This window comes from Bos taurus, chromosome 10 (genome assembly GCF_002263795.3).
Source record: "Bos taurus isolate L1 Dominette 01449 registration number 42190680 breed Hereford chromosome 10, ARS-UCD2.0, whole genome shotgun sequence".
NCBI lineage: Eukaryota > Metazoa > Chordata > Mammalia > Artiodactyla > Bovidae > Bos > Bos taurus.
The window spans coordinates 27,090,895-27,102,963 of NC_037337.1; the positions used below are offsets into that span (position 1 = coordinate 27,090,895).

At 41.7% G+C, this 12,069-nt stretch overlaps 1 protein-coding gene across 1 annotated transcript; it reads right to left on the reverse strand.

Annotated features, from left to right (window-relative positions):
- Positions 1-8,232: 8,232 nt before the first annotated feature.
- OR11H12 (olfactory receptor family 11 subfamily H member 12) lies at positions 8,233-9,288 on the reverse strand. The gene has a single exon (XM_010809140.4). The coding sequence runs from the start codon at positions 9,277-9,279 to the stop codon at positions 8,233-8,235; it is 1,047 nt and encodes a 348-aa protein (XP_010807442.4). The 5' UTR covers positions 9,280-9,288.
- Positions 9,289-12,069: the final 2,781 nt, after the last annotated feature.

Below are 12,069 nucleotides of genomic sequence, written 5' to 3' on the forward strand. Positions count from 1 at the left end.
ACATGAATAAGTTATATATATACATATATCCACTATTTTTTAGATTCTTTTCTCATATAGGTTAATGCAGAATATTGAGTAGAGTTCCCTGTGCTATATGCTGTGCTATGCTCAGCTGTTTCAGTTGTGTCCAATTCTGAGGCCCCATGGACTGTAACCCACCAGGCTCCTTTGTCCATGGGATTTTCCAGGCAAGGATACTGGACTGGTTTGCCATGCCCTCCTCCAGGGGATCTTCCTGACCCAGGGATCAAACCCGCATCTCCTGTGTTTCCTGCATTTCAGGCAGATTCTTTACTGCTGAACCATTGGTGAAGCCCCCTATGCTATATAGTAGATCTTTATTAATTATCTATTTTGTATAGAGTAGTGCATATAATGGAGAGGGCAATGGCAACCCACTCCAGTACTCTTGCCTGGAAACTCCCATGGAGGATGGAGGAGCCTGGTAGGCTGCAGTCCAAGGGGTCGAGAAGAGTTGGACATGACCGAGCAACTTCACTTTCACTTTCATGCATTGGAGAGAGAAATGGCAACCCACTCCAGTGTTCTTGCCTGGAGAATCCCAGGGACAGGGGAGCCTGGTGGACTGCCGTCTATGGAGTCACACAGAGTTGGACATGACTGAAGCGACTTAGCAGCAGCAGCAGCAGCAGCAGTGCATATATGTTAATGTTATGTTACAAGTCTTCCCCATAAAAGTACATATCCTTTAAGCATGATTTTTAATGGGTGCATGATATTCCATTTTAATCAATGTGGTTAAACTATCTTCCTCTTTGGGAACACTTATAACATTATATAATCTGGTAATTTTTAAAATTTTTATTTCTTTAAAACATTTTGGGGAATTGATCCTATATTTGCATATTTTTAAGATGTTATCCATGTTTGCCTATTTTAACTTTGTAGGAGGCCAAGTGGTCGTAGGTTAGAGATCACGGAAGGCAGTAGAGTGGAGCTAAGGAGCAGCCTCTAAGAGAGGCCCAAGTCTCTGAAGCGGGAGATGGAGTGTTCCTGAGGTTTCAGATTTCTCAGTGCCAGCACCTGGAACTTTAGAGGCAACTCCTCCAGTAGCATCTCCAGCTTCACTGAACTTGGTGCATAGCACATCCAGGTCCCCCAGCTCCAACACTTGCGGCCTGGGCATCACAAATAGACATAGACCTTCTGTACCTTCATGATCAGACCAGAAGTGCAACTGCTCCAGAAGCGGAAGCTATGGGAGGAATCTCTAGATTAATGGCTAGAGAAGATGGAGGGGATGCAGCCTCTCAAAGTGAGGTGACGCAGGGTGGACAGTGTCATCTGGATGCAGCAGCATATGTGAAGGTTGCAATGTGAGATTCTCCAAGAACAAGAAGGGGTCTTTATAAACTCACTGCAAACTTCTGACCAGACCTCCAAACAGTGCTATGATGCTAAGGAGACCTCAGTCCCTCCAGGTTCTTGTTGGGTAAGTTGGAATTATTGTTACCACTCAGCCAGAGCTCCTGGAGTTGAGGGAGAAAGGAGAGGACCCCAGAGTTTGTTGTGGGACAGATCTACCACCCTCAGGTGCAGCTGAACTGGCACACTGGAAGCCTTCTGGGCCCAGTTTATTTTGACAGAGTGAGCCTCTGAAGCTGGGCCAGGGCACTCAGGAGCCTGGAAGGAAGTGACTGCAAGCCATTGGCATGAAGGCTGAGGTGTTTCAGGGAGCAATAGCTCAAGAAATTCCTGTCCTTTACAATTTGAATTTGGTCCTTCCCAAGGTCAAGTATACAAAGCTGGAAGCAGTAGAAATAAGTGGTAATCGCACATCGCTCATCCCAGCCCAAGAAAGATAGAAAGAGACAGGCGACCAGACTGGTGCCCTGAGAGACCAGATGTCAGTTACAACAGTGAAGACACCCTCCTGAGAGGGATTTAGCTTTTTCAGTAACTCATGACTTTGGGCAAAGGAGGATTTGGTATTGAAAGAAATAGACTTTTCCTCCTTCCCTTCGGTTGCCCATGAAGACAACATGTCTGGGTGATCACAAAAGGGCTGACTCTGAAAGCACTAAACTACCTTTCCTCGAGCAACACAGTTGTATGTGTCTCGGACTTCAGTGAAAAGTTCAGAGGAGGCATGAGGAGAAGGGCCTGGGCATATTCATCTAGGTAACTTGACTTTGCAAAACCACCAGCCTCATATGTCACTCAACATACTTCATGCCGAGTGCTTCTGTCTCCATGGCTATTCCTTGCATTTTAGAAAGACTGCTTCTTGAGCTCACCCCATAGTCCTCTAAATGTCAAGTTGCATGCCAGAGCCTAGGATAGATCTCAGACTAGGAACACACAGTGACCTTAGAATAGAGATCCAAGGAATACAGAAGAGTTCTGGGCTGTGGAATGTCCTTTTGTCCTTAGGAAATCAGCCTTGTTGGCATCACTTAGATTGTCCACAAATGATGGTTCCTCATTTGGCCAGTTAAATGTTGCTAGTTTTAACCCAAATGGTCCCCTTAAGCTCTGCCCATCCTCTGCCTAACTTGAGGCTTCTGGCCTCCCTTGGAGAAGTCCAGGATCTCTATGTAGGAGAGAGTCTCCATTTTTGCTTTCATCCTTGTTTGTTTTCACTACTTGCTCTTCCACACTGTCCACAAAACTTACCTGGCACTGGAGCAATTTTTTACATTTGAACAGAGGAAATGAAGATCAGTGGAGACAGAGTTGACATTTCTGAGGAAGGATTTTTTCTCATCTTCTTTTCTATTTTTTGGGGCCTCATTGGATCTTTGTTATGGTGCGTGTGCTAGTTGTAGAGTGCAGGCTTCTCTAGTTGTGGTGTGCGGGCTCCTCTAGTTGTGGTGCGCGGGCGTCTCTGGTTGTGGTGTGCGGGCGTCTCTGGTTGTAGAGTGCGGGCTTCTCTGGTTGTGGTGCGCGGGCGTCTCTGGTTGTGGTGTGCGGGCGTCTCTGGTTGTAGAGTGCGGGCGTCTCTGGTTGTGGTGTGCGGGCGTCTCTGGTTGTGGTGTGCTGGCGTCTCTAGTTGTAGAGTGCAGGCTTCTCTGGTTGTGGTGTGCGGGCGTCTCTGGTTGTGGTGTGCGGGCGTCTCTGGTTGTGGTGTGTGGGCGTCTCTGGTTGTGGTGTGCGGGCGTCTCTGGTTGTAGAGTGCGGCGCTCTGGTGTGGTGTGCGGCTCCTCTGGTTGTGGTGTGCGGGCTCCTCTGGTTGTGGTGTGCGGGCTCCTCTGGTTGTGGTGGCGGGTGTCTCTGGTTGTGGTGTGCGGGCGTCTCTGTGTGGTGTGCGGGCTTCTCTAGTTGTGGTGTGCGGGCGTCTCTGGTTGTGGTGTGTGGGCGTCTCTGGTTGTGGTGTGCGGGCGTCTCTAGTTGTAGAGTGCAGGCTTCTCTAGTTGTGGTGTGCGGGCGTCTCTGGTTGTGGTGCGCGGGCGTCTCTGGTTGTGGTGCGTGGGCTTCTCTAGTTGTGGTGTGCAGGCGTCTCTGGTTGTGTGTGCGGGCGTCTCTGGTTGTAGAGTGCGGGCTTCTCTGGTTGTGGTGTGCGGGCTTCTCTAGTTGTGGTGTGCGGGCGTCTCTGGTTGTGGTGTGGGCTTCTCTAGTTGTTGTGTGCCGTCTCTGGTTGTAGAGTGCGGGCTTCTCTGGTTGTGGTGTGCGGGCTCTCTGGTTGGGTGTGCGGGCTCTCTGGTTGTGGTGTGCGGCTCTCTGGTGTGGTGTGGCATCTCTGGTTGTGGTGTGCGGGCTCCTCTGGTTGTGGTGTGCGGGCTCCTCTGGTTGTTGTGTGCGGGCTCCTCTAGTTGTGGTGTGCGGGCTCCTCTGGTTGTGGTGTGTGGGCTTCTCTGGTTGTGGTGTGTGGGCGTCTCTAGTTGTGGTGTGCGGGCGTCTGTAGTTGTGGTGTGCGGGCTTCTCTATTTGTGGTGTGTGGCACTCTCTTACTGTGGTACCCAGGCTCTGGAGCATGCAGACTCAGTAGCTGCAGACCAGGAGCTTAGTTGCCCCGTGGCATATGGGATCTTAGTTCCCTGACCAGGGATAGAACCTGCATCCCCTGCCTTGGAAGGTGGATTCATAACCACTGGACCACCTGGGAAGTCCCTCTTTCTCATCTTCATTTCCTCTGTGATCTTTTCTTCCTCTCATCCACAAGTGTGACACCCTTTTCAACTGAAGGTGGGAAGTTGTCAGGGCAAAGAGTAGAGTGCTTTGTTAACCTCTTTGTTAACTTCTCCAACTTACAAGGTTTTCTTTCTCTTTTCCCTCTTAATAGCTTTTTCTATTTCATGATTTCTCTTTGCCAATCTGGTTTGGGGGTTTCAGTTCTCACTACTTTTGTGTCATACCTCCTGATGTCTGAAATAATGAGATGCTTCTCTGTTTTCCAGGAGAGTTTATGTTCTTCCTTATTGTAAGTACAATCCACTATCTTTACCATTTCTATCTCTTTCCATTTAGTCCTTCCACTAGTCTTAATATTGAGTCCCTTTGTATTAGGAAGATTAAAGATGGGCCCATGATTTTTCTGGAGAGAACTTGACCATCAAACTGTAGATTGGGAGTGTAGAGGAGGAAGGAAGAAGAAATAGAATGGTAGATTTCTACTTGAATGGTATTATCTCCTTATCCAGAGGATGTAGGCTATTGAGATAGTTCTGTGAGGAAGTCATGAAATCAGAACCAGGGTTGGGTTTTGGTAACTTCATGTCCCAAAGAGAAGGCTCCCTCAATTCATATCATGCTTGACTTGACTGAAATTCTTTTGGGATTTTTTTTTTTTTTGCCTGTTTTTGGAGTAACAATTTCATAAATTTGAATATGGATATCTTGAAATATTTCTTTTACCACTTGTATCAATAATTCATTTTTTTTTAAAGTACTGTATGAGGTGATTTTGTTTGTTGAGGGTCAGGGAAATAAAAGTTTATTTTTTCCACATACATTCATGACTTTTTACTGCTCTACAACCCTTGCACAGTATAACATTATAATTTGTATATGACATTTTTTCAAGGCCAAACTGTATCCCAAAGACAGAGCAAAAGAGAGAGATGGAGGGAGAAAGAGCACTAGGAATAACAGTAAGAAGATAGTGTTCTTTTTGTTTGTCTGTTTCTGAGTACTTAAGCTTTCAAAAGAACACAGAAAGGTGATGTTTAAAAATAACTGTGTTGGGAGAATGGCATTGAAATATGTATAATATCATATATGAAATGAGTCGCCAGTCCAGGTTCGATGCATGATACTGGATGCTTGGGGTGGTGCACTGGGACGACCCAGAGGGATGGTATGGGGAGGGAGGAGGGAGGAGGGTTCAGGATGGGGAACACATGTATACCTGTGGCAGATTCATTTTGATGTATGGCAAAACCAATACAATATTTTAAAGTTAAATAAAATAAAATTAAAAAAATAAAAATAACTGTGATGGTTAGTGGTTTCCTCAGGGGAATTAAAAAGAAAAAGTCAGTATTTTTTTTACCTTTAATTTGAGTCATCATATTTATTAGCTGCCTTTAAACCCTTGTTAAGCTGACCAAACATTGACTCTCCTTCAATGCTGCTAACTCCTTTGCAAAGTTAAATTTATTTATAAAATCATACATTATTAATGTTCCAGATTCCAGGAAAAATAAGGGCATGTAGGACATGGGAAAATAACATTGCAAGAAAAAAGAAAGTGAATTTATGAGTTTAACAAGTTTTGCATGTGCAAATTCACCACTACAGGGCTTGTTGTTGTTGGCTACTTTGAAAAGAAGAATAATTAACATTTTGAGCCACTTGTTTTGTGTCAGGCACAATCTTAAGTTCTTTACATATATTAATGAATAAATGAAGCCAATCAAAATAGCATATTATACATGATATTATAGAATTGATGTCACTTTGTTGTTCAGTCACTCTGTTGTGTCCAGCTCTTTGTGACCCCGTGGACTGCAGCACGCCAGGCTTCACTGTCCTTCAATATTTCCTGGAGTTTGCTCAAACTCATGTCCATTGAGTCAGTGATGTGCTGCCATCCAGACATCTTGTCCTCTGTTGCCTGCTTCTCCTCCTGCCTTCAATCTTTCCCAGCATCAGAGTCTTCTCCAATAAGTTGGCTCTCTGCATCAGGTGGTCAAAGTATTGGAGCTTCAGCTTCAGCATCAGTGTTTCCAATGAATACTCAGGATTGATTTCCTTTAGGATTGACTGGTTTGATCTCCTTGCTGTCACTTAATTTTATGAAACTCTTCCATTAGCAAAGCTCTTTAACATTTACAAAACACTTTGACACAGTGACTGCAAGCTTTTGCAAATTATTTGACCTTTCTTTTTTACTTTTTAATCTATAAAATTGAGCTAATGAGAATACTTTCATTATGTTTGGGGTTATAAGAAGAGGTCATTGAAAACCAGTGGCTGCAGAAACATATTAACTTATTAATATAATTTTAATAAGTTAACTCGGTTAGCATATTAACCAGGGCAGGGTGGAAATATTTCCTGCCTCAATTACTTCTTCTTGAACCCATTTCTTACTTGATTTCAGGAAATTTAAAAGTCATGTAGCCTGGAAAAAGGCATAGAGTTAGAAAGCATCTCAATGGACTAGAGAAGCCAGAGATTATATGGCAGAGTTGTGATAAGTAAGAATGAGTTAGGAGCTTGAGCACCCCTCACATCAAAAACAAATAGTTTTATTCCCTGGAATGTCCACTTCAAAACTCACAAATGCATTCCTATGTTTTGAACTGAGTCATCATCTCTTTCCCAGGAATAAAACAGGGAAAATTGTTACATAAACAAAATATTCTTACATCCTGGATTTTCTGGGGCAGTTTTTTTGAGGTTAAGTAATGAGTCCTAAATTAGGTTTGCAGTATCTCCACTGCAAATCTTTATAAAGGTTTTATTAAGGTACTATTTTTTACAATAAAATAATGAAAATAATATTCAAGAAAAGGATTGATAGTGGATGGAACAGGAGTCTGATTCCCTGACTACTAATTCTGTAAGCAGTCATTATTATTTAGTGGTAACATATATTTTTCTCTTAATCTACGTTCTGAAAATTCCTTTAGATCCTTCACAAGTCAGCTACAAGGGACTTGGAGGAACAATTTTCCTTCTGGAGAATAGTCACTTCACTACGTAAAAACTTACAATCCATGACACATATTTGAATGGAATATTATAGTTTCTAAAAATAATTATAGACTCATCATAATATGGAACAAATTTGACATTATATTAAATGAAGCATATATACAAATGAAAATAGCTTTATTGCAGGGATTGAATTCTGGATGCTTTTCTTTAAAGTTGTCCCTCAATGTTATTTTAACACTGTTTTAGTAACAAATAACCTTGAAATGTCACTCATTTCTTTGATCTTAAGTAGTATATTCCCAAGACCATTTCTCTCTCCAGTTTCTAGGTGGAGATGTTATGTACCTAAACCCTAAAGACCAAATTTGGTACCTTGATGAGATATAGTATTCAGAATACTACATTTCTGAATACTTTGATTGATGCTGCTATGTAGCATAGAACTCTTTAAGGCTTCAGAGGTATAGAAAGGAAAACTAGTGATGTCATAGGCTAGCATTGACATAGTTCAACAGAGTGAAAAAAAAAACTTCTTTTTTAAAATTGTACGGCGTTATTGCATGTAAGGAAACCATCTGCCAGTACAGGAGATTAAGAAGTGGGTATCCTGGTTGGGAAACGCTGGGAGGCATTGCACCCATCCAGTACTGCCTGATCAAGGACAGAGAATTGGTGGCTACAGTCACAGGTCTCAGAGTCTGACCCAGACGACTTGCACATGTGCAAGCGATTAACATGTGGAAGTTAGTGGGAGATGGACACAGCCATATGTATCAGATCCATTCTACCAAACACCCTCCCATTCAGGCGCCCATAAATGAGCAATTCATATACGAGTCTTTGGATCCATAAAGTGATAAAGGACTTAGTTCTACGAATTGATCCTTTAGGTTTATTACAGAAGATCATCACAAATATAAAGTCATATGAAAGAATACATGGAAAAAATATTAAGTCTTTTGATTAAACTAGCCACTAAACAGCAAATGACAAATTAAATTATGATCCCAGAGCTATTAACCTAAATTATCAAATAGAATATAGGATTGACAGGTGAGCATTAACTATAAAAAATCTAATGTGGTGTACATTTCTTTAATATGGCTAAAGCAGAGGAACCCAACCACCATTGATCTATAAATCTCGATTTTGAATACATAAGTTTTATTCACAGGTGAATAAGTATATCGCTAACCCATTTGACTTAGATAATAATCTGTGTTTATGTAGACTTACTGACCGACAACGATGGATCATCTCTATGTTCATTATGTTGAAACTCCCAAGAAGTTTCCTCAAGGCTGCTTTTATCTCCTTATTTCGGAAGCTATAGATAAAGGGATTGAAGAGTGGGGTCACCATAGCATAGAATAAAGTTGCAACTTTCTGCATCCTAGCAGAATGTCCAAGTCCTGGGCTCACATACATGACCATGAGAGAGCCATAGAACAGGGATACCACAGCCAAATGAGACCCACAGGTGGAGAAGGCTTTCTGTCTCCCAGTAGCTGAAGGCATATGCAACACAGCTGTTAGGACAAGAGTATAGGACCCAAGGATGAAGAGGAAGTTACCAAAGATAACTATTGAGCTTAAACTGTAGCAAAGCAGTTGGGTTTGGGGGGCAGAGACACATGCCAATGCAAACAGTGGCCCTGGGTCACACACAACATGGTCAATGATGTTTGGTCCACAGAAAGGCATCTGAGAAATGAGAACAATGGGGATCATGAACCACAGAAATCCACAGACCCAGCAGATAAGGACCAGTTTGATACAGAGATGCCCATTCATGATATTAGGATAGTGCAAGGGACGGCAGATAGCAAGGTACCGATCAAAAGCCATGACAGCCAAAAGTAAGCATTCAGTCGTTCCCAAGGAAAAAAAGAAATAAAATTGTAGGAAACATCCAACAAAGGAGATGGTCTTTTTATGTGAGAGGAAGTTGACCAACATCTTGGGGACTGTAGAAGAGACATACCAGATCTCTAGGAAGGAGAAATTCCCCAGGAATATGTACATGGGGATGTGGAGTCGCTGGTCACACCATAAAGCACAAATAATGGCCCCATTTCCTGTTATGGTCAGAGCATATATTGTAAGGAAGAGTGAGAAGAGGAGGCTCTGAATCTTCCATTCATAAGAAAAACCTAGGAGTATAAATTCTCTTACGAAAGCAAAGCTGGAATCTGGCTCAGAGATGTTCATTGGATCAGTAACCTGAAAGTTCAAAAGAGATGTATTTATTATTTAGAATTAGTTTCAAATGTGTTCTTGTTTGAGAATGAGGAGAAGATATTTTTCCAAAATTCATCATTTGGGAAGAGAATATAGTCTGCTTGTTCTTGGCTATATACTCTGAGTTCTGGGCATAATAGGTAACTGGTGGCACAGAAACAAACTTTTGCCTGCTTCTGAATCTCTCCCTTACTTTGATAGAACTTGAGAATTTTAAACATATTTTGTAAGCTTGTTATTTTGGGGACAGAGATGATCTGTGACAGTTTCTGTATAGCATGTAACACAAAGTTAACACCATAAATATACTAGTTTTTTTTTTTTTTTTTACTAAACCCATCTTATGGTCAAATAGCAGAGAAGATTTTACAATTTACATCTCAGTTGAATATATTCCTTATCATATCACTAAAATGTGAAAAATAAATGGACATATTTTACAGTAAGTTGGCAGTAACCATTTTAAGGGCAATACCTCTGTTTTTCTGCAACATAAAAATATAAGAGCATAATGTTACTTACCGACATTGGCTTTTGTGATGTTACAGTGATTCGCTAGAAATCAGTGGCTTTCAGTTTGCACTTAGTCTTTTACTTAAAATTGTGTAGAAAAAAGCAGCTAGGTATGGGACTGTATTTTGTAGTATTTTTTTTCTGGGATTTTTGGGATTGATTTTACTTATAAGCTAGTTAAAAGTAAAACATTTCCAGGATTCAAGAGAAGGCAAATGCTTTCTTTTGTTGTAAGCAAATTTCTTTTTACTCTACATTCTCATGGAAAGGATGCCAGATATCTGAGTTTCTTAAAAATTTTTTTTGTGGCAATATGCAGGCATGTGAGTCCTAAAAGTTATGAAGGCTTATATTTTCAGCACAAACACAAAATTTTCAAAAGTAATTTTCTTCCACTTATTTTCCACATCAGTGTTCTGAGAAGTCTTTCATAATGATTTGGTAAAAGTGTGTGCATCTTTTAGTAATCTAAATCCTTTTAAAATCACTCCAAGTCCAAGAGCATTAGGAAATCATAAGGAGATGGGGATAAAAGGGAATTGGCGTAATGGTGTCAAGACTCTCTGCTATGCTTGAAAGAAAGACCTGTGGTTTAATGTTGACCAGATCTCTAAGACCTGTTTAAAAAATCATATCCTTCTGTCTCTAGCCGGATAAAGAGTTTATTGCTTCACAAAATTAAGATTTCACTTTCTTTATCACAGGTTCTCCTGAGACGTGGCCTCTGTAGCTTTAGAGAAGTTCTCTTCCAAGCCAAAGTTTCTTTATAAAGTTAAATTAGTGCACATTCTCTGAGGGATCAGTAAAGAGAAGTAGCAACTTCTCTGAGGGCCCATTATTTACAAATAACTTGCCCATCTGAAATATAGATTCCAAAAGTTTCCAGAAAACACGGTTTGTGGAACAAAAAAGACACACCATGTCAGCCAAAGTTCTGATAGGAATATTTCAAATATCATTGTGCATATTTTGGAGAATAGAGAGGGGATGTTCAGAGACCCCAGTGAGGCAAATGTTGAGATATAGAAACTGTAGGACACTGATGACAAAAATTTGGAGAATTTGGAAGTATTGTTTAGAAAGGCAGTATGGTAGAAGTCTTTAGATTTGAGAGAAAAGAGCGAGAAATATCAATATTTAAGCTTATTGACTAAAATACTTCAGAGGAAGGTGTGACTTCCCAATTAACATATAAAAGCAAACTCTTTACATTGAAAGACTAAAGAGGAAAAAGATTACTTAGATGTTATTACCTCTTGGTGATACTAGATCAGATCAGATCAGATTAGTCGCTCAGTTGTGTCCGACTCTTTGTGACCCCATGAATCGCAGCACGCCAGGCCTCCCTGTCCATCACCAACTCCCGGAGTTCACTCAGACTCACGTCCATTGAGTCAGTGATGCCATCCAGCCATCTCATCCTCTATTGTCCCCTTCTCCTCTTGCCCCCAATCCCTCCCAGCATCAGAGTCTTTTCCAATGAGTCAACTCTTCGCATGAGGTGGCCAAAGTACTGGAGTTTCAGCTTTAGCATCATTCCTTCCAAAGAAATCCCAGGGCTGATCTCCTTCAGAATGGACTGGTTGGATCTCCTTGCAGTCCAAGGGACTCTCAAGAGTCTTCTCCAACACCACAGTTCAAAAGCATCAATTCTTCGGCGCTCAGCCTTCTTCACAGTCCAACTCTCACATCCAAACATGACCACAGGAAAAACCATAGCCTTGACTAGATGAACCTTTGTTGGCAAAGTCATGTCTCTGCTTTTGAATATGCTATCTAGGTTGGTCATAACTTTCTTTCCAAGGAGTAAGCGACTTTTCAATTTCACGGCTGCAGTCACCATCTGCAGTGATTTTGGAGCCCAGAAAAATAAAGTCTGACCCTGTTTCCACTGTTTCCCCATCTATTTCCCATGAAGTGATGGGACCGGAACCGTACTGGCTTCCCTGGTGGCTCAGTAGTAAAGAATCTGCCTGCCAATGCAGGCGACACAGATTTGATCCCTGGGTCAGGAAGATCCCTTGGAGAAGGAAACCCACTCCAGTATTGTTGTCTGGGAAATCCCACAGACAGAGGAGCCTGGCGGGCTACAGTAGGACACGACTTAGCGACTAAACAACAACCACAATTATTTGTAAAATCAACACCTGGGGCACCAAAGTAAAAAAAGACAACACCAAGGTGCCTGACAATATTACATTATATGCACAGATGGGAAAGAAATTCAGAGGGAAGGAGAGATGTATG